Raw genomic sequence first — 21,996 nt, 5'->3', positions numbered from 1 at the left:
GGCCTCGCTGTGCAACCTGCGACCTGGCTGAGAACAGCCCTGCCGGCGTTACGTCAGAGGGGAGAGACCATGTCTTGGCGCTCCGGCGGCTCAACCGCTTCGGCTGCGCTCGAGACGTCAACACCAACAACATCATCATCATCGTCAACACCATCAAAACTAGATCATGGTTGATGCAACATGCCGGACGAATGGAGAGCCGCGCTAGGCTTTACCGACAGGCTAACAGCAATCCAGTCCATGTGAGCGCATCTTCAGTCGATTTGCATCCGATAGCTGTTTACTGTCAATTAGCACGTCTGCGTATCGCAAGGCCGACCCGTCTGCCAGTTTTGCAGAAGCCCAGTCGCACGCGAAACGGTATGAGAGCGAAGCATATAGCAAGGCTGCTTCAAAGGTGTGTTTGCATGCCTTCTATTCTGGTTGATAAATGCTCACGTGCCTCATAGGCAGAATATGATCAATTGTTGCAGCAAGTGATTGATGAAGCTCAAGCACAGCATTCGGCAGCTCCGGTGATTGATAGCCCAGAACTCAATCCAAACTATGAGGAAGAACAATTCCAGAAAGATGCAATCACGATTGGTAAATACCAGCATTGCCACCACCATGACGATGGGCTACTTTCTACCATATATCGGGCCAAAAATGACGATGGCGAACTCGTCGCTCTCAAGGTCACTACACCGCACCTGATGGGCCCACCCCACGATTCTAAACGCGAGGTCCGACTTTTGAAGGAGACTGCAAGCAAGCATGTCATCCCACTATTTGAAGCATTCGATCTCGCCGGTGGTCGGTTGATATTGGTTTTTCCGTACATGCAGTTCAACCTAAACGAGCTCCTCCAAGAGGATATATTAACTCCCTCCCAAGTTAAATCTCACCTTCGCGATATGTTTACTGCTCTGGAATTCGTGCATAGTCTGGGTATTATTCACCGCGACGTGAAGCCATCCAATATACTGTTGAAGTCTCCTGCAGGGCCGGCATATCTGTCAGACTTTGGCATCGCATGGAAAGACGGCGATGCAGGCTCGGAACCGAGCACACAAAAAATCACTGATGTCGGCACAACCTCCTATCGACCTCCAGAGATTCTTTTTGGCTCCAAGGATTATAACACGACGTTGGATCTGTGGGCAGCTGGATGTGTGGTAGCAGAGGTCTTGGATGTATACCACAGCCAGCTTTTCGATGCGGGACCTCTCGGCAGCGAACTTGCCCTGATCCAATCTATCTTCACAAAACTGGGTACACCCGATACAACAGTGTGGCCGGTAGTTATTTTTTTTTTCCTTGCAAGCAAAGAAAGGGCCACTGACAAGTCCGCAGGAATCGTCGAGATTGCCGGATTGGGGAAAGTTTGAGTTTCACAAATACCCTGCCAAGCCGTGGGAGGAAGTCATCAAGGGGGCATCCTCACAGGGTCGTGACTTGGTCAGCCAACTGGTTCGCTACGAGAGCGCTTCGCGATTGACTGCAACGAGGGTATATAACCGGAATTGCTTTTGATCTTCTTGATTGGTACTAACCCTCGGCAGGCTCTCGAGCATCCGTTTCTCTCTTTGTGAAGTTGAATTGCCTAGGCAAATAGGTCTTTGTAGCTTCACCTCGTCATCTCTTTTACGACACGACGAACAAAGAAATTAGAGACTGGATATGGGTTTTCATTGTTTACAAAAATTTTAAGGGTTAGTTATCTACTTCAACATCCATATCCGTTTGTCAGTCCTTGGGAGAGAATTCCATGATCTGCCAGTTGGAGAATGAAATCATGAAAGCAATACAATGTTAATTTACATGCCCATTCTCTTGGAGTACATAATAATAATAACGTAGGGCTTGGCATCACATCTGGATTAAATTAATTACTATTGTCAGCGGGTCCGTGTAAAATGAGGGCTGGGCCGAGGACAATGGAGAAAAGCGCCGCTCCATTCCTACAGGCGGCTCACCGCCCAGTGGCTGACCACTATCACTGATAGGGCCTAGTGTGTATTTCTCACATTGGGGCTAGCCGGATGCGGAAAGGCGAGGCTCCGAGACATCCGGTCATCGTGCTGTGATTGGCCCGCGCCGTCTCGGTTCCTGAAAAGGCGTTCAATACGGGCCCGTGTTCGGCTGGCCGTGCGGGGTCTCGAGTCCGTCTTTTTACCGTACCGTTACCAGGAACACGGCATCCCATCCAATGGAAGCGCCAGAAAGCCCTGGCTGCAGCCTCCATACGGTCTGGGCCGGGACATCCAGAACAATACCGTACACACTGCGACCTCAGCCGGCCCCTCGAGCAATAACAGTCATCAATGTCACCTCATGGCAGGATCAGTCCGCAGCCTTTCCTCCTCCTCCTCCCTCGTGGCTCCTGAGGCGTTCCGTTCCCCATCGCCAACAACATTCCTTCACGTGGTGCAGAATCGTCTACCGTGACGCTTGTCACATATCTAGACCATATTGACTGGATCAGAGGCTGGACCAGTCTCACTTTCGTTCTCTTTCTCTCTTTTTGGCGCTGGACGACTCCCCCTACATTCTTTACCGGATCGCCGCCATATCACTCTCTACGCGCGTTTTTTTTCCGAAACACTTCGCGACAGCCCGTGCCCTGATCCTTACTTTGGACACCGTCGACCGTTTTTGTTGGTGGCTTCCTCCGATCTGGAAGCCATCGGAGAACCTGTCTCTTATTCGACTTGATTTGTGTGAATAATAACAACACCAATAATCACCATGGTACACGACCACCACCATCATCACACCCGCCGTGATTGGCTTTCCGATATAGACAGCTGGTTAGGAATCGACGATGGGGATGATGGCAATTCACGCGGTGGTCATCAAGCGACTGAGCAACCTGAGTCCGCCGTTTCCACTATTGTTATGACGGCGGACCCTACTACCATCACTAAAAAGCCAGAGACAACTGTGCCTGCAGGACTGGGCCCTCCCGTACAACAGACACATGCGACTGAAACCACCCACACCACCAAACCCAAGGAAACTACCACCACGACGCACACGACAAGTACGAGTACTACGAAGAAAAGTACAAGCACAAGCACGAGCACGAGCACCAGTACCAGTACCAGTACCAGCACGACAAAGACAACTAGTACCACCGATTCTACTTCGACCAGTTCTACGTCAACAACTAGCACAACAAGGGACCCTCGCACAACCACTTTCTCAACAGCCACTACGGCAACTGCCGCTCTTTCTACCACGACAGCTCTAACTGCTGCTTTGGACCAGGCCTCTTCTACCTCTACTCCCTCTGCCTCGGCCTCCGCTGCAGCATCTAGTTCTGGCGGCATTTCTGGCGGAGCAAAGGCCGGGATTGCCATTGGGATTTTGCTAGGATTGGCTGCCATTGCGGGAATAGTCCTCTTCTGGCTGCACAGGCAGAAGAAGCGAAAGCGAGAAGAGGAGGCAGCCGAAGCTGCTGCTATCGATAGAGAGAAGTCGTTTGCTCCCGCTCCTACTTCTCAGCCCGCGAGGAATTATAACTCGAACTCGACTGCTCCTACACCTCCCTTCGGCGCGCGCCCAGCTAATCAATTCAATCCCGCATATGGTCAGTCAGCAGCGGTAGGTGCAGGGGTTGGTGCAGGAATCGCTGGTGCTGCTGCTGCCGGCGCTGCATCCAACGCTTCGCGAGGAAATCAAGGTCCTTGGTCGGCGAATTCGACCTCGCGTTCAACTCGCCAGGATCCATTCACCGATCCTGAGAATCCTTTCGATGCTAGTGCTCGGTCGTCACCACCAACACCTCTCGCTAAAGATGGCTCTGTACAATCCTCTCAAGTCAGGGAGCTGACCCCCTCGCCGACCGGAAGCGGTTCGGCGGTTCCCAGTTCTCTCACCGCTGGCAAACCCCCCACGCCTTCAGGAGAAGCGGTTGCTGCTGGTGTCGCTGCTGGAGCCCTTGGCGGAGCAGCCATCGCAGCAGCAGCAGGCAACCGCACACCGTCCCCTGAATACCGGGAAGGAAGCCCCGAAAACGGTTACAGCTCTCGTCCTCAATCTCCAGCTATGGGTGGTGGCGCGCCGCTCGCTAGCAATGTTCATCGTGTCCAGATGGGCTTCACACCGTCCTTGGCGGACGAGATGGAATTGCGAGCTGGTCAATTAGTGAGAATACTGAAGGCCTATGATGACGGATGGGTAAGTTGGCAATCTACATTTTTCAGTCGTGTTATAATACTAATGTGAAAACCAGACACAATGCTCCAGTATGGATGGATCAGTACAAGGTATCGCACCACGCAGCTGTCTTTCGGCGCGACCTTTGCAGCCACGCAGACCACCTGGTCCTGGCCAAGGACCTCCTCGTGGTGGTCCCCCAATCATGGGACCAAATGGTAGACCAATGTCTCCTGCTGGTGCTCGTCCTCCCAACGGAGGAGGTCCACCACGTTTCTACCAGGACGGTCGCCCAATGACTCCTACCCAACCCTTCCCTGCTCCTCCTACCGGCTCGCGTTCGATGTCTCCAGGACCTAGCGAGATGCCGCGCCCCTTGACTCCTGGAGGATCCTCGCGTCCTTCGAGCCCAAGCACAAGCAATAACAACAACACCGGACGAGCACGAAGCAACAGTTCTAACCTTGCGCAAAATAATCGGCCAATCGTTCAAGCGGGTCCCAGTCCTCTGGCTCCGCCAACAGGTCCCTTGCCCAGTACTCCCGTGCAAGCCAACGATCAGTTACAGGCATCAGCATCTATTGGCAGAAAGCCAGTTCCTGGTCAAGAATAGCCAGAAAGACTTGTTCTGATTTAACATTCATGAGAACCTGATCAAACAGTTTTTTTGTTTTTTTTTTACGTCTGTCTACACATGTCTATTACCCCCTACTGAGCTTTTGTCTAAAATTATCCTTACTGAAAATACCTTTTTTTTCGCTATTCTTGATTTTCTTGGTTTTTATCATTCCCCTTCTGATCATATCCCATATATGTTTATTAGAGCGGCATCTTTCCTGATACTTTGGTCCGATCTTATTTCATACGTTCATACTTCTCTTTGGGGTCCCCTTTTTACTTTCTCAGCATATTGTATATGTGAATGTATCTATTTAGCCTTTTTTTTTCCTGCATTTACTATTATCTTACTCTCTTTGCTAGAGAAGTGTGGATGTAATAGTCCTCGTGAACAAATAAATGCGTTTGTTTCACCTCAAATGCCAATTTACATATAGAGTTGTTTTGTGTTCAGAAGATATTGTCTATATATGCTCTTTATATCGTCTTAAATCTAAAACAGAATCTCTTGCTCGCTGAGATGATAATCTTCAAAAGAAAAAAAAGGCCGAAAAGTAATAAAAGTTCGTTATCAAATCAATCATAAATGTGGAACACCCATGCTAGCCAGAATCAGGTTGAGAATGCTCAATACTCCTTCTCCGAGAATCAGTCCGGATGCTAGCACGACGACGGTAGAGGACGACTCGTCTTCTACTTCGGCTGCTGATGGGAGGGGTGGCTGTTGCTGTTGGATAATAAGTGGGTGATCTTCTGCTCCTTGGCGCTCGTTATCTTCTTCTTCTTCTTCTTCTGCCTCGTCTGTGGATGGTGGTTGTTCTACCGCGGTAGATGTTTGGTTTAGATCAACAACTGACACAGCAGTGTTCTCGTATGCGTTTCGGCTTCGTCGAGCCCACCACCAAGCTATCACTCCTCCAATAGCACGTGCCAGGGTAAAGGAAGGGACGTTGAACATCCCCACAGCGACGGCAATGCCGCCGGGTACGAAAGAAACCCATGGAGATGGGGAATAACCAAAAGGTTTCCTATAAGTACTCATGATTTTCAGGGCCGTCGTCGCCACGAATATAGCCCCAAAGATGACTGCTGCTTGCCACGCCATTGGCGGAAGACCCTGGCCCGTGACCAGTCTCGCGGTGAAGATCCAGACAAAAGCTGTGGGTATCTGGAACTGGTCGCCTGGAACTGGGTATACGCTAGCATACATCTTGTATACGGCTGTGGAAACGACTGCACCAAAGAGACTGCCGATTACTTGACCGTAGAACTGAGCTTTGGGGCTTGCACCAACGAGATGGCCAGTTTTGAGATCTTGCATCATGTCGCCTGCTTGAAGCGCACCGGCCTCTGATACGGCGCCGGCGAGAAGGTTGGTAACAATGGCCGATCGACGAGTGTGCATTGATGAGGGAGTGGCAAGGGAAAATATCAGTTGGGTGAGTTTACTGATGCCCGATACAGGATTCAGGTCTGTTTCGCCGAGGGCTCGAACGCCCATTATCGAGAGGAGAACCGCTAGCAAAGTAGCAAGGGTGGATAGGAATGGAGTGATAATGTCCCCAAATGCTATGTGCATGCACACCACGTTCAAAACTAGGGCGAGTGGAAGGAGAACCGCAACAGTGCGGTTTGAGATTAGTTCAGACGGTGGCGCATCATTCAAGTCGCCTTCCTCCTCATGAATGGCCGCCGTGTCAGAGTGTAGGCCGAGTGTGGAATATCTAACATCGGAATGAAGAGGTGTGCCAGGTCTTTGAGATCCATTCCGTCGTATTGATTTTAGTTTCGATGCCAGGCGTGGATAAGACTCATATGCGGTACGGACAATGAGCCAGCCCAGGTTTATAATGGAATCAGCAAGCATGATAGCCAGCGATACCCAGATAATCCAGCCTTTGCTTCCAACTTCCCAGTCGCCAACGGGACCTGGTGCCCATCCTTTGTGCTTGGCGAGAGGAGACAGAATTGCCCATCCTAATACTGCGCCAAAAAGCATATGCATCGAAGTTGCAGGGCCCATGATGATTCCCTGGCCGACATATGCAGGAGAGGGGTTCAAAGTCCAGAGCCAGTCTTGAGCAAGAGTAAGTCCGAAGATAGGAAGATCCCTGACCTGAGGAATGAAGTAAGAAAATATTGTCTGTCGCTATTAGTACCTGTCATTCTCGGAAACACCGTATTTCTGTACTCACATAAAGTGCGGAAACCGCAAAGGCACCAATAAGTAGGCGAATCTTTGATTTCCAACTCTTCCGTGTGTCATCCTTGGGATTTGCCATGGATTCCAATTCTGAAGAAATACGAGTGTCTGAATTGTCTGGGTTTGTGGTATTTCGGCTCGTTACTTTCTGACCATCTTGGGCTTTTTCGTCGTTAGAGCCCCCATGCAGCATCTTGATCATCAATGCCGTTGCAGTACCGCTTGGAAATCTTAATTTCTCGCGTATAATGACTTCCTTGCGCAACGGCACAGCGAATATTGCCCCAAACAAACACACCCCGAGACTCCATATTACCAATTTCCAGAAACCCACATTGAGCGGACCGCCCTCGCCTGTCCCTCCATCTCCTGATTTTCCATCTGGACCGTCCCTCAAAAGAAACTCTAATGCCGGTATCACGCCCACAAAACCGCACCCTAGAGGCATCGTGCCAACAGCGCCGGCAACTGTCTGAATGAGAACGTTCTCGACTGGGGTGAAGGGGAAAGAGAGGTGTTTGGAAAGGCTCTTAAAGACGGCAAACCCAATCAGCGAAGACGGCATAGTCATGAGACTCATCCAGCCAGTCTGCAGACCAAAGTATGTGTTCGAGAAGATGATCAAGGTTCCGATGATGAGGCCGACAGCCAGCGAACGCGGCGTGAAGCTCTGCGCGGAGGTGCCGGGCGCTTTTGCGGACGAAGAGTCATAGATTTCTTCCGTAATATTGTTTTCATCTTCTTCGCGAAACCCGATATCTGCAGCTGTGTCGGTGCCCTCGCCGAGAGCTCGAGCGTTCGGAGGGCTGCTCGGGGAAGCCATCGTCTGGTAATTCATTGGGCTTTTGGACAGTTCACTGTCCAGACGGCACGTAGATCAAATAACTATAAATCAAATAGCTTTGTCAGATCATGATTGCATATATATACAAAGGCTCAAGCGAAGCAGAAGACGAGAAGTCGTCAAATGCGGAGAGAGCACAGCTCCATTACTAAGAAAAGTGGGGCGTCGACATCGGTCTACAAAACATTTGCTTCACATTATTATTATTATTCTCGAAATTCACTGCGTGCGTGTCATTTTCTTCGACTTGTTAATACATCACTAGAGACAAAAAGAAAGAAAGAAACCAAAGACAACAGCAAGAAGAAAATAAGAGAGAGACGAGAATTACGGATTTGTATCCATTTTGGTCATCTTCTAAATGATCTCAAGATGTTAAACTACTAACCAAAAAGCCTTCGGCTGTTTTAGTCAGTCCTCATTATCCAACAAATAATACCTTTGGTATCCATGGACAGGCCGCTGCTTGAATGGAATGACCAACTTTCCATACATCGTACCGTCATACCGGTCCTGAACTCTAGCTTTGTCCATGTACATTTCAAGCTGCTCCAAATGCGGTTCCCAATATTTGTCTGTAAATACCCTGACAAGCAAACACCACACTTGTTTGTCTCTTTAGAATACCTACCGGGATTCGCTCGATCTCCAAATCGTGTACTATATTTTAGAACAATTTATTAGCCATTAATAACAAAATCAAGCGTATGATCAGGCAACGTTACCTCCGAGTTTATGTTGATTTTTATAAAGTGGAAGTCAAAGCTATCGGTGGCAATTCCGAAAACAATTGTGTTGTGATGCCCTAAATTTTTCCTCTCCTGGTGGACGATTCCTGTTATAAATATTAAACGTTAGCATCCTATAATCAAACATAAAAAATAAGTCTAACCAGCATATGCAAGGCACTGTGTAACGCCCTCGGCAACTTTCTCCTCCCTTTTTGCCTCTACCACAATCAAATTGGTATTCATTTTTCCATCGGCATACCAGATAGCGTAACGGCAGCTATTTAACAGACGTTCACCATCAAAGTCGACCTCGATTGGCCTCTGTGGTCATCCATATCAAATACGGATGGTCCCAAAAGACTTTCAGTCTCTTTGGTAGTCAATCTATGGTTTATCCTCGGACGCCAACGGCTTTCAGGCGGGGATTCTCCCAGAGAAGCAAATGTTGCATAATAGAATTGATGTATCATCTCCATTTTCGGGATAGCATGATCGCACAGACTTTGGTGATAAGGAGATCTTGGTTGGCGGCAGGGGATGAGGGATGGGAAGGAGAGAAAGAAAGGAGGATTATTCCAAACATAAACAAAGGACCGCCCATAATGATGTCACTGTGGCATAATCTTTCAGACCTCAAAGTAATCTTAAATACATCTCTGGTTTGCACCTGTACGATTTGCTAGTTAGTTGGGGCAGGCGAAAGAGAATTCCAGCGTGGTTATCTAATCTCTAACTTTCTATTACGATGAAAATGAAAGGATACATGAACACAAATCTAAACCAAGTTCGTCGGCTTTCCCAAGAGAAAGTTGTGCACATTCGACGGAGATATCGTCAAATAATTCTTCATCGTTTTGTTGGCATACCATGCCAAATGGGGGCTTGTTGTCAAATTCAAGTTTCTCGTGTCTTCAGCAAGTAAAGGCGATGTCGCAGCAGATGCTGGTTCAGTTTCAAAAACATCTGTCGCCGCGCCGAATATGGATTTCTCCTTGAGCGCTTGCAAAAGAGCCGCCTCATCCACGATGCCTCCACGGGAAATATTAATCAGAACGGTGTCCGCTGACATGGCTTGAAATTCGGCGGTCGAGATCAGGTTCATCGTCTCGGGCACTCGAGGTACAGCGATTATCAAAACGGTACTGCGCTTGAGAACGTCTTCAAATGGGGTCCGTTCTATATCCCCCTTTTTTGTGGTTTCATTCTGCCCCTTCCGGCCTGCTATCAAGACTTTCATGCCTAAACCCTTGGATAGCTGTGCTACTTTCTTGCCTATTGTGATGTTGTTTGTGATTAGCAACAGCAGGCACTCTTAAGATCAGAGAACATTTACCAACAGATCCAAACCCGATGATTCCCACAGTTTCTTCCTCAGAGGTCAAGCCCAAGCCCTGGTTGCTGTCTTTCATCCTCAGAGCCACCGAAGGCCCCTCCTTGTGCCAGACACCGTCTTTAACCACACGGTCCATTTGGACCACATTTCTTCTCGCAGCAAAATACAAAGCCATTGCATGGTTCGATACCGACTCAACATTTGCTGCAGGACAGTTGCTGACCAAAATTCCACGTCTTTGACATGTCGCCAAATCCACACTGTCTGTGCCCACAGCGGTGACGGCAATAAATTTCAGATTTGGTGTGACCGCCTCGGACAGTGCCACTGAGTCGAGACGTGTCCAACACGATACGATTATGCTGGCTTTATGAATGCGTTCATGAAGCTGGTCGGGTGTTATGTCTTTGAAATGCTCCTGCGTAAGCTTTATCCCCGGCGGAGCTGTGAACTGAATAGGCGGCGAAAACACGCCGGCTTGGGTTACAACCAGGTGGTGATTTGTGGTTGTTGACATTGTTTTAGTATGCTTGCCTTCAATTAGGTTAACATTGGGCGCCTCTCTTCCAAATTTCGTGCCGGAGTACGTACATGCTAACGAATTGATTCGTTTTAGTTGACCTGTACCGAGTTTTCTAGCAGTAGATAACCCGTACACAAGCATTTTTGAAGCTGGAAACTTTCTTCCAAACCAAGAAGAGGTGCATGTCTGTCTTTATGTTGTTGCGCCCTAGGACATGACTAAAATCAAGGCCGCGTTATCAATGGTGGGTCTAACAGTCTCCAAACCATTCATCGTACCGAGTATTAAACATTATTTGCAATTTTGATGTTAATTTGAATTAGACTAAATTCTTGAATTTCACTACCATGGAATACATGGCAAAACCTCTCTTCCCATGAGTATTAAAGACGATCCAAATGTTGCCTTGTTATGAACTTGCCCAATCACAGCCAGACTGCTGTTGGTTTACTCTGATTGGTTGGCGGCTTTTATAGTTATCACCATATTACTCCATATAACATTACCAATCACTATTGACCTCTGCAATTCTCTCCTGGATATGCATGTTTATAAAAGCTGCTAGTTAACTTGCTAGACGTATTAGTCTATGACCTAATGGCAACTGACTAGTGCCGTAGAACGACTAGCCGCTAAAAAGATATTCATTCTTAGGCTGTTGACAAAGGAGGTAGTCAATGGATCAATCAAGATAAAATGTTTCAAACCTTCTATGGAAGCCTCTAAACTCAAATTATTTAGACATGGCAGTCCCACAATACCAGCTGACTCCAGTTTCAGCGACGCGAAGGAATGCTCTCGACGTGTTTCTCTGGAATGTGGCAGGCAAATTCCCCGACGCGCATGCACATCAACATCAACAATTAATTGGTCCCTTGCTACATTAGTGTAGCTTATTCTAATAAACCTCCATTCTTTCTATGAGCTTGTAACATAACTCTAACGTAATGGGCGCTCTGATAATGTCATGCGCGCCATAGATGGGCACGCCAATATGTGGCTGGTTGTGTGTAGCCGTTTAGTATTTAATACTGCTAAATGATCGTCCTGTTGCTCGTTGTAAAGTTACTTGGAGTATCCTAAACTGTTCTTATACAATACAGAAAACAATTACCTCTATCAGTGATTAGCTATTCAGAACATCGAATCTGCAATATGGTACGTTCACTTCTTGTTTTACACTGAGCTTTATCTAACAACCAGAACAGCTTTTTTCAATATTGTCTCTTTTATTGCTCTGCTCACTGCCCGCATATGCCATCACAGGAGGCGAGGCGTGGGTAAGCTTCTACCGAACATGTCCAGATGACGCCTTCACCACCGACGATCTTGCCGACATAATATCCGCGACCCAGCATTCAGCAAACGCAGTGCCTGCTAGGTCAGCTTCTGCTCGAACTTTCCACTCCACCCCCGCTATTTCCAGTCCCTCTGCAACAGCACATGCTGCGCCGTCGGTGTTCAGTAGCAAAAAATCGCTATTCCGAGCCCTACTCGCTGCTGCCCAGCCAGACTCGACAAAAGAAACGCGAACAGCTCCTTTCAATATTACCCAGGGCCAATGCAAGGCCGTTCCCATTGTGACCGAGACTCATGCCGATTCAAACTCGGTCTCTGTTGAGCTGGAACTGGTCACTGTCACGCCGTTTCAACAGTGCAATATGACTCTGCACGAAGTCGCTGGTTGCATCGATGAACCGCTTCTAACGGCGCCAGTAAAAGACCGTCATGCAAAGAGTGAATGCACAGAGCGAAACTTTGGTGCCTGGAGCGATGTATGGGTCCAGCTCGATTGTGAGGAAGCTGGCACTGGGAAATCTGGCGAGAACAGAAGAAACACCATGACAAGGACACGACCTGAGCGACTTCCGGCTTGAAATTGAGGGACGTTGACCGGTGGTATACTGGTTAAACAATTTTTTTTTGGCTTTGATGAATTTGCACGTTTGTACATGCAGTGTTATGGTATAATAGTATGATGGTACGATGGTTATGAATCACAGCAGTTTATGAAAACCTATTTAACAAGTACTTGCATTATCCCACCTATAGAACTGCCAGTCTCCTTTTCAAATTATTAGTTACATGTAAAAGGATTAGAAATCTAATAGTCTAGAATTTATAATTAAAGAGTAATTGATTCTGGATCACCCTATGCGCGCACATGTCAGGTACATGAATAGGAAAAATAGAACTAGAGACGGTATCGACATTATTCATTTATGGTTCTTGCAATCTGCTTCATTGACACTAAAAGTACATGTATAGCTACATTGCTTGTACACTCCTTCACTTAAAACCCAAAACTGTCCAGTAAAGAATTAGCGTCTGGTTCCGCAAACGTCGTTGGTTTCGGCTTCGGTTTCTGGGCTTGTGTAGTCTGGCTTGTGGCAGTATCATCGCGAGACGTGCGAGCTGGCAAGTCCGCAACGACCAGGCTGCTCCGTCTCCGTAGGTACTTGCGATAGTCCGTCTCGGTGTCGGTGAATGTGTTCAGAGTACGCGGCGGAGGTGCTTGTAGGAATTCCCAGTGGGCCACGATATCGAGAGCTAGCAAGTCGCAACCCATACGATCGTAGAGTCGTGCATTACGCAGTACAAATGCCCATTCCGCATCGGGCGGAATCTGTGCTGCGCCCTTCAAAGTCTGGAGAGTCTTTTCGCGTATCTGCTTGTAGAGGACCACTAGTGCAGGATCGTTCGACAGGTAAGATCTCGCTTGTAGGGAGATCATGCCCGGACTTCCGGGAGACGATGGCGTTGGTGGTATGAGGGCATCGACTGGGGACTGCAGGCTGTGTCAGCTTCGTCACTTTGCAACATTTGAACTGAGTACTCACGATTAAAGATCGCACCGCTGAGCTTCTACGGTTCAGCATCCAAAAGGCCCAGGATGCCATCCACCGGTTACCTTCGGATGCAGCCTCGGTAAGAATTTTGCCCTCCAAGATCTCTTTGAGGACTGGCCCATCATCGCCTTCATATGCTCTTGTGATAGCGATAGCCAGTTGGATGTCCCCGATCTGGTTGATACACACATTTGCAGCCTCACGTAAATGATCAGCTAGCAAAAAGAAAGCAGCGGCATATTCTATCGAAGTTAGAAGAATTCACGTAATGTGCAGAATAAAATCTTACCAAATCGGCGCTTTCCAAGTAACGTATATGCGTTTTTCAATGCCGCTGTTCTCCATCTTGTTTCTTCAAAGTTATTTGCTAGTAGTCGTTGAGTGGGTGCTTGTTCGCGATTCCAGTGCGCCATACGCCACAGGCCTTGAAGGATGTTCTTCTTTCGCAGGGCTAAGTAGTATAGTGAACAGTCAATCGGGTTCTTCTCTTCAGTCTTCGTATATTCGTTGCGAGCCACAATCTCTAGTTGTGCCCTCTGCATGGTATTAGTGTTTTTCAACGTTTTTAAAAAAAAAAGTTACTCAACATACCAAGCCCGTGAGGTCTGACAACCACATGAAAATACCACTTTCTCTGGCTGATTTCCATAACATCTTTCCACTGAATTGTTTGGAAACCAAATCCGTGATTATATCTTGGCTGCCGCTATGCAGAGCCCACACGATTTCTCGCCAGGAAACGGTGTCTTTGTTCGCAACTCCCTGGGTTCTTCGGAGCATATGCTGCCGGAAAAAAAGTAGATATCGGGCAGCATTGGCATCCATGGACCTTCGATGCTTCTCAACCGTAGCAACACATTCGATCGTATCAACTAGACGGAATTGCTCCTGACTTGAAAGTTGCGGGAGCGTAACTCGAGTAAGGTTCTCATTCAGCACCGCCGCTACATTCTCATCCAAGACTTGCGGCTCGTGATCGTAGTCATCAGATGAACGGAAGCCATGCCATGATCCTTCCAGGCCCTACTTGAAAATTAGCCTGTGACACGATAAAACTTGGGGGGCAAACTTCGTACCTCGCTATCTTTATAAAACTCTTCGATGGGTATCTCGAGAAAAGTGTCAATACCGTCCCCTTCTGTATAAAACTTCAATTTCTTATGTAGGTTTAAAAGAATAAGATGTACCAAGCTCATTTTCCCCGACAAAATGCATTGGGCGAGGAACTGAGGATGGTAGACGGGTAAAGGCCCATTGAGTCTGCTGACAACGTCGAAAATATCTACAAACGAGCTGCCTCGGGCCGGTATGCGAAGTTCAGAAACCAATTGACTGTGCGCTTCGATTTCTTTGTCGTATACGAAAAGTTGATTTCCTGTACCAACGACGAGATTGCCACTGCCCAACCAGCACGAGTCGCCAATTGGATGTGGAGTCAAGTCCCGAATACGGATCTCTCGCACTGGAGTCCATGAAGGACCAGCATCCAGGTAGTCATATCTGAGCTGCGAGAACAAAATGACTTTGTGGGAAAATCCGACTGCTAAAATTGATTGTTGGTCTGGCGTGGAGGTCCAATCGAGATCTCGAATCATGTCATGATCTGGAAATTGCTCGTCGAATTCTAGTTGAGCGCCGCTAGTATCCCATATAGAAAGATGTGTGCGCTCTTGGTCGACCAGTGCTGCTTTGCGAATAGAACTTCCACTCGCCAGGGATGGATTTGCTATGCCAGTTTCAACCGAAGATGTGAGCAGCCAGTCCAATTTAGAGTTCTTTTTGTCGACTTTAGCTGCCCAGGTGTGGATGGTCCCTTTCTCGGTGTATGACAGGGCGATATCTGCAGCAAAAAGGTCCAAGGATCCTGAACTTCGAACCATCTGGCCAGCTGGGTCAACAGCCAAAACATAAGCAACGTCGTCGTCTAGCCCCATATCAAATGTACAAAACTGTCGCAGAACAGTAGTGGATTTATTTTTTGTTGTATCCCTGTCAGCATTTGCGTCGAACAAGTCGACTTCCCAAGCGATACCCTTCATATCTGCACTTATTGTGGCAATGTACACTACATTATCGGATGGGTCAGGATTCGGCACCATCAAAACGCAGAGGGGCTTGCTAGCGATAGAGAAATCACGAGAATCCAACATGACAGCAGGAGAAGATCGAATATCCCATAGAGACAGACCATCATGATGGAGATTGACTAGAAAATAGCCGTCCCCAATCACACACGTCCGATGTATGTGCTCCGGCGATGAAAGCGAACTTTGACTGGTCATAATAGAACCCGAGTTTCGAACCCTTTGTCGCCAAATCATTGCATTGTTGTCATCGGTTCGTGACACAAGGACATGACCCCGTGCACTGCGGACGATCTTCTTGATAGGCTCTGTATGGCCAGACCAAGTGCCTCGCGATGTCAATCGGGTTTTCCGCGGTGTCGGATCGAAAAGTACGTCCACCTGGGAATCAAACCATTCTATCCTTCCGTCGAAGTAGTGAACCAGTATTGATAATGAGTCTTCCGCTGTGGAAGCGCCGAAGGAATAAAACTGCGCATAGTCCTGCTCTGGGGGGACTGTGTGAAGAAAAGAGAAATGCAAGCCCTCTATGTGAAGGATGTTGAAAACGTCGGTTGCAGACTTGGTTTTACCTCCAATGTTTTCTAGAGCCCACGCACACATATGACCATAATCGTCAAGAACAACACAAACATCGGGACTCTTGTTTGCTACCTCAACAAGATGTTCCAAGGCTAGATTATCCTTTTGAGTGTTTCGCTGAACAGCTCGCTCGGTAGCAGCTCTGAAGTCTCGACCGTCGACTATAAATGCATAACGACGACTGGTTTCATGTGACCGATCTCGGGGTTGAATGGATGTATTCATATCAATCTCCGTCCAAAGATGCATCACAGAGAGAGATTGGTGCTCCGACATAGCCCATACCCTGACCTTGCCATCGGTGCACATTGTATATAACACATTGTCGAGTGATTGTTCCCGATGGAATGGTTTGCGCCAGTGTATTTTTGTAACAGCGGCCGGATGGGGCAGATAGATCACCTCAAATCGGACGTCATCCGCGCCAAACGACAGTCTTCTCCATATTTTAACAAGTCGGTCATATTTTCCGGTCGTAGCTACTAATTCGGCATCCGGGGAAAACTCTGCGAATTTTGCTGGGCTGGCCAATTTCTTTTTCCACACCAAACGGGGCGCGCCGTTTAGGAACCACACAGACAGGCTAGAGTTCGCGACCAAGAGTTCTTCAGAAGAACCCCATGATAGTGTGGTCACATCTTCCTTATCGTCTTCGGAGGCAAACGTATATACAAGCGACCACTGATGCGAAAAGAAACCGTTAGCTTCTGCAGTCGGCGATGTTGCGTGTGGACTCGTACCTTTAATGACTCGCCCTTGAAGCCATTAGGGCGATAAATAAAGATATCCGACCCTCCACTGACGGCGATATGTCCCGAAGCTTCATCAATCGATATCGTCTCAAGTTGCTCTGTATCGTCAACGTATATAGTCTGGAGGAGCGTCTGGGCCCCGGTCAAGATAACGAGCGCATTGCCGGAGATGTATGCCTATAATCGCAAACGGACTATCAGAAATTGGACATCGCAGTATTGCAGGCGCATAGAAATAATTGCGATTCAAGGCCTTACAACAATCCGAATCCCATCCCACAGCGCGGTGCTGAGAGCTTGGAGCTTCGTTTGAGGCTTCCCTGGCAGAACCGCCCGCATAGGGAGGGTGATGGTGCTTCTGGTCCACGAGGAGTCACTGTGTCGCGTTGCGTTAAACCATCGCCAGATTTCCGGAGGAGAGGCGAATTAATCTGCTGCCTTAGCAACTGGTAATTATGAGAAATGCGCGTTTCTGGGTGTTGGTTTCTGGCGCGGGTTGAACTTGGGTGTTGTCAGTGAAGCTCTCTGTGCTTGCCGGATGGGATGATCGACGTCAGTCGCGGCCGGGATGGGGGCCCTTACGCCGCCGTGTGACCTCCGCACCTGATCAGTGTTTCTTGGAATATCAACCCACCATGAAGGGAATATCGCAAATCTATTGGTGATTTTAATTTTTTTGAAGCCGGCCTGTTCATTGTAAACTTGCTTTTTCGCAGCGAAAACGTGTTCTTGGCTTCATCGGGTAGCGGAAAGCCATAATGAATACATGCTTCTAGCCTTTTCGTGTCCACGAACAATTGATACAAAGGGGTATTCGAATAATTCAATCAAGCGAATAATTTAAACAAGATGCTCTAAGCTATAGCAGTATATTTGGCTGCGTTATAAGCCACAGGAGTTCTGCGCGTACATCTAATAGTCAAACTACGCAGGAACAATGAGTGTCAACACCAGCTCAAGTTTATATCCAAGCTGAACGGATTTCATGGGTCATCTAACGCATAATTCGTAATTTAGATATATCAACAAGAAAAATACCAAGGTAACATAACATATCAGACCACCGCCAACGCAGTAGCCCTTCATACCAACACCGCGTATGCAATAGTGGGGGTATCATCACAAAATATCACAAGTCTCTGGGAAACGCACAGTCGACGACTGTACAACAAGTACAATTATATGTCGATCAAATTATGTTCAAATGTCCAAGAGAGAGAAAGAGGAAAGTGGAAGGCGAAAAATTCGTCACTCCCTTCTTGTAGACCTTCGGCCTTCGCTTGGAGACTCGGGCTCTTCGATAGCAAAACGGACCATAGTTCCAACGGAGCTGCGGCCCTGGAACTTGCTACTGGAGCTACCTTTATCACTGTCCATGGCCGCTCGGAGACGAGTAGCGAAAGGTGTAAAGATCGGGGTGGCAGGAGTTGTAGACATTTGAGCGAGCATCCGCGCCCGCGCGGCTCGCCTTGAAGGAGAGGCCAAGTATCCGGGCGTAGCAATAGGGGTTGTCGAGGTCAATTGATGTTCTGGTATGGACAAGAGATCGCTGAAATTTAAGGTATGTTCTGATTCGGGGGGGATCGTGGAGCCAACTGTCGTGGCTGGGGTGGCAGGCTCTTGATCTGTAGGTTCAGCGATCGCCGGCGCCGACGCATCGCGAGCTTCACGCTGATAGTTGCTTCTATGGTTCCAATGCCGGAACATGTTTCTGTGATGTTTTCTCAAAATTCGATCGTGCATGGCATCTGCTGTCTCGAAAGTGCTTTGAACTTGGAATAAACGAAGACTCAGTTTGCGCAGCTGTGCAGAGGCTAGTCCGGAGACGTATACTGAGTCTAGCCCGTCAGCTTGTTCCTCCATGCCCTGGATTCTCTCATGTCCATCAATCCAGCGAGTAAGCATGTGGTAAGCAAGTTGTCGATGATAGTATACATCAGCGTCTTGCACATCCTGCGTCACCTTCAAAGTTTGTTGCTGCCATCGTTGCACCAGTTCGGCGGATTGTTGTTGAAGCTTTTCTTGGTTGATTTGCTCGGCTTGGCGATTTAGGTCTACCGCATGTTGCGATTTCTCATACCAAACACCCAAGACACTGGAAGCTAGATTCATCTTGATTTTTCGTCGAACTTTCATATACGCTTCCTGGCGGCGTCTCTTTGATGCTTCCACAGTGGCACTTTGCCACTGCTTAAGAGCCTTTTTAGCAGTAAAATAGAAACGCGCTTCAATTGCCCATTTTTCGATTTTCTGTGTGTGGCTGCGCCTGGACTTCCAGATGACAAGTGCTTCTTGTTCAATTCGAGGTATATAGAACTCCGTAGCTGCAATCTCTCTCCTATATTGAATTTCAAGTTTATCTTTCCAACGCCGCAGGTGAGACCGAAGAGAATCGCGGTTCCGTTGCTGTACATATTCTTCTTCGCGCTGTATCAATTCTCTTGACATGTTCCGCGCAGTGAGTATGAAGTCCGTAAATATCTCCCGCTGGATGCGCTGGTTTCGAATTCGCTCGGCAAGGCGACATCTTTCTGCAAGAACCCATTTATAAATTGTCTCTATTTTCAAACGCTCTTCAATCCGCGCATTCAGTGCATAGCAGCGCAAGCGGTCATTCCAAGTCGTCCATGCGTTATGTATGAGTCTTTTGTTGTTAAAATCATCAGCTTGATGGGTGTGGCTAGTACGCAATCTCCATTGGCCAAGAACAGATTTCATCAACCGCTTGTCCACTCTAGAAGCGACTCGAGTCGCTGCTGACTGTACTCGAGTATGAGCATGCCATATTTCAATGTCGTTTTTGAGTATTCCTTTGTTATATGACGTGTCTGCTTCGTGTTGAGCAGTCATCACTACCCGCAATCGTTGTGACCATGTTTGAAAGACAGATTGAAGAAGCTCATGTCGGTTAACATGATCTATCTCGGTTTCGCGCTCTCTCTGCGTTCTGCAAGCCCGAATCCAAGAAAGAAGGGATGACTTTGTTAGACGATAATCATTCCATTCAGGTGCCCGTTGTTCAAAATAAAGTGTCCAATGTAGAGTTTTCATATATTTCCGTTTTATGTTGGTAGCATGTACAATATCGGCGGCTTCTTCGCTATCTTTGATCTGCTTCATCTTCTTTTTCCAGAAATGCAGCGGCTTCCCAGAGGCGAACCGTTGAGCCTTGAGCTCGTTCACGGCCGTTATCTCCCGCCAAGCATTGAAGTACTTGAGACGCAGGATATGTTCACGAGCATCTGATGTCTTAGAGACCTCATCCGAAGTCAGCTGTGCCCAATGGGTGAAAGCCTTTGTCATCAGGTATAAGTCCCTGGCTTTGGCCGCCCGTCTCTCCAAGTGCCGAAAGAACCGCTCAGTTTGAGTAACCTGACGCTTCTTCTGGAGTTCTGCTCGCCAGAGCTCAAAGGCTTGGCGAATCAGAGTCACTCGGTCTTTGTTCAAGGCCAAGGTCTCCATATCCCGATGGGTTTTCTGAGCACCAACGGCTTTTTCCAACCACTGAAGAAGAGCTTTTCTCGCTACCGCTCTTTTGCGATACATAGCGAATGTTGATGAATCGCGCAGAAGGTCAGACAGACTAGGCTTGGGTCCAATTTCATCTTCAACTATATTCATATCTTCAACATTTACGCCTGCATCCAAATCAAGAGAAGAATCCCTGCTTGAAGAGGAGCTTTCTGAGCGACTTCGAGGATGTGAGCTCAGCGAAGATGAACTTTTCTGGTGATTTGGATGTGGCCGGGGTGTGTGGTTGTGAGGAAGTTCGGTAGTCTCTCTCAATGGGTCCAATCCGCCCATTAGCCGACGGCCCATCTCCAAGAATCGGGCCAGCAGTTCATGTTTGTCAGACGATCTTGCCAGGCCGACGGCATGCGGTTCGTCTTCGTATCCCAGGTTGTCAAGTTCGGGGAAATTTGACTTTCCAACTTCCAAGCGCGACATTGACGATCGTGAGCTCGGTCGATTTGTGTGCCTCTGAGCTGTATCTTCGCCAGCATCATAGATAGAGTTGAAAGAAGCCCTTCTTCGAATTGATCTTTGAGTCGTGTCCTCGGCGATTCCCTCTGTGTTTTGCTCGTCGTAGATTGGGCCTGTTAATGTTGGATTCTGCCCGTGGGCTTGACTTTTACTAGGCTTGTCGTCGTCGAAAGAAAGCACGATACCCCTTTGCTGCAAGAGATCTTCGAATCGGTCAAAGATAGGCTGGCCGCCAAAGCCCTTCGCGCCCATTTTAAACAAGAAGCGCATGCATGTTTGTTCCGGATCGGCGTCCGCGCCATGCTCGGCGAGAACTTCATCGTAAGCCGCAAATAGCGCTCTGAAAGGTAGAAATTCTACATCGGGGTTTTGCTCGGCGCGGCTGATGATCTGATAAAGAAGTCCGACATCTGTTGATCACGAATGTCAGACGAAGGCAGCTCTTAAGTTTAAAATAAAAATTAAAAGCTAAATCAGCATTCACAAACCTTGGTCGGACAAAGACCGATTCTCATCTAGTAGAGTCGGGCGTTGAGCAGGTATTGGAGGCATCGGAAGAGTGTCAACCTATGGAGCATTTCTCTGAAGCTGCGCCCAAGATCATCGCGACGATCGAGTTCATACAAAAATGGTGAGGTAAGTGAAGAAAGCGCTGTCAATATATCATTCCAAGAGCTGCAAGTGACCAGTCTCGGCGCAAACCTATCCAAAACCGAGGGTCTTCAATAGAGGCAGTGTTGTGTTGTTGTTGTCATGGCTATTTTTGACCGCTTCGAGTCGCGACAAAACATTCCGGGCAGGCGGAGCCGCTGCGATGCGCGCCGCCCTGTGGACCCGCCCGATTAGAGTGCAGCCAATCTCCGGTTTTACGTCACGTGTGCCGTCCAAAAGTCTTGGCGCTTGCTTTAGTCGGCGGTTTGACATGGCGAACATGTGCATTATTGTTGCATACATCAAGAACGAATCTGTCAATAACAACAGCCTGTATCAAGGCTGCCGGTTTGCAATCATGTCCGGCAGAGCTCGGCCCATCGAGAAGTTTGCTCAAGCCGCCGCGCAGTGCTCCACCGAGGTACGATCTTTTTTTCTAGTTTTGTCTCGTCGAATCTCTACTAAAGTTGTACGTACAGGCCGCAGCGTATGGCAAATGTGTCGTTGCCGACTACAATGCCGTTCAGAAAGACATGTGTGCTAAGGAATTTATGAGACTAAAGGATTGTTTCTTGGTAGGATAATCCTCTACGGCTCTAGAGTGTTGAACTAATATGGGCTGTAGGCCGCCTCCAAAAAGAAATAAAAGGATACATAGAACAGAGAAAAATCACAGATCAGTTGGGTCTCTAAACACTA

The 21,996-nt window shown here is 48.0% G+C and overlaps 8 protein-coding genes across 8 annotated transcripts; 4 read left to right on the top strand and 4 right to left on the bottom strand.

Annotated features, from left to right (window-relative positions):
- Positions 1-166: 166 nt before the first annotated feature.
- Positions 167-1,574, top strand: TRUGW13939_09364 (uncharacterized protein; the record flags this gene model as incomplete). The annotated part of the gene is made up of 5 exons (XM_035492486.1): positions 167-169; positions 230-397; positions 450-1,280; positions 1,336-1,491; positions 1,545-1,574. 5 exons carry the CDS (start codon positions 167-169, stop codon positions 1,572-1,574), a joined length of 1,188 nt encoding a protein of 395 aa, XP_035348379.1.
- A 1,156-nt stretch (positions 1,575-2,730) lies between these two features.
- TRUGW13939_09363 (uncharacterized protein) lies at positions 2,731-4,756 on the top strand (the record flags this gene model as incomplete). Its single annotated transcript, XM_035492485.1, has 2 exons — positions 2,731-4,164; positions 4,220-4,756. 2 exons carry the CDS (start codon positions 2,731-2,733, stop codon positions 4,754-4,756), a joined length of 1,971 nt encoding a protein of 656 aa, XP_035348378.1.
- Positions 4,757-5,341: 585 nt separating this feature from the next.
- On the bottom strand, positions 5,342-7,787 carry TRUGW13939_09362 (uncharacterized protein; the record flags this gene model as incomplete). Its single annotated transcript, XM_035492484.1, has 2 exons — positions 5,342-6,904; positions 6,957-7,787. 2 exons carry the CDS (start codon positions 7,785-7,787, stop codon positions 5,342-5,344), a joined length of 2,394 nt encoding a protein of 797 aa, XP_035348377.1.
- Positions 7,788-9,314: 1,527 nt separating this feature from the next.
- Positions 9,315-10,389, bottom strand: TRUGW13939_09361 (uncharacterized protein; the record flags this gene model as incomplete). The annotated part of the gene is made up of 2 exons (XM_035492483.1): positions 9,315-9,811; positions 9,873-10,389. The coding sequence occupies 2 exons, from the start codon at positions 10,387-10,389 to the stop codon at positions 9,315-9,317; spliced, it is 1,014 nt and encodes a 337-aa protein (XP_035348376.1).
- A 1,161-nt stretch (positions 10,390-11,550) lies between these two features.
- TRUGW13939_09360 (uncharacterized protein) lies at positions 11,551-12,272 on the top strand (the record flags this gene model as incomplete). The annotated part of the gene is made up of 2 exons (XM_035492482.1): positions 11,551-11,553; positions 11,604-12,272. The coding sequence occupies 2 exons, from the start codon at positions 11,551-11,553 to the stop codon at positions 12,270-12,272; spliced, it is 672 nt and encodes a 223-aa protein (XP_035348375.1).
- A 416-nt stretch (positions 12,273-12,688) lies between these two features.
- TRUGW13939_09359 (uncharacterized protein) lies at positions 12,689-17,001 on the bottom strand (the record flags this gene model as incomplete). The annotated part of the gene is made up of 7 exons (XM_035492481.1): positions 12,689-13,183; positions 13,236-13,486; positions 13,534-13,780; positions 13,836-14,267; positions 14,321-16,591; positions 16,651-16,839; positions 16,921-17,001. The coding sequence occupies 7 exons, from the start codon at positions 16,999-17,001 to the stop codon at positions 12,689-12,691; spliced, it is 3,966 nt and encodes a 1,321-aa protein (XP_035348374.1).
- Positions 17,002-17,910: 909 nt separating this feature from the next.
- On the bottom strand, positions 17,911-21,198 carry TRUGW13939_09358 (uncharacterized protein; the record flags this gene model as incomplete). Its single annotated transcript, XM_035492480.1, has 2 exons — positions 17,911-21,056; positions 21,135-21,198. 2 exons carry the CDS (start codon positions 21,196-21,198, stop codon positions 17,911-17,913), a joined length of 3,210 nt encoding a protein of 1,069 aa, XP_035348373.1.
- A 76-nt stretch (positions 21,199-21,274) lies between these two features.
- On the top strand, positions 21,275-21,943 carry TRUGW13939_09357 (uncharacterized protein; the record flags this gene model as incomplete). Its single annotated transcript, XM_035492479.1, has 4 exons — positions 21,275-21,282; positions 21,376-21,718; positions 21,777-21,872; positions 21,923-21,943. 4 exons carry the CDS (start codon positions 21,275-21,277, stop codon positions 21,941-21,943), a joined length of 468 nt encoding a protein of 155 aa, XP_035348372.1.
- Between the last annotated feature and the right edge of the window lie 53 nt (positions 21,944-21,996).

The sequence above is a fragment of the Talaromyces rugulosus genome, chromosome V, assembly GCF_013368755.1.
Source record: "Talaromyces rugulosus chromosome V, complete sequence".
In the NCBI taxonomy this organism is placed as follows: Eukaryota; Fungi; Ascomycota; class Eurotiomycetes; order Eurotiales; family Trichocomaceae; genus Talaromyces; species Talaromyces rugulosus.
This window is presented reverse-complemented; position numbering and strand designations above follow the sequence as displayed.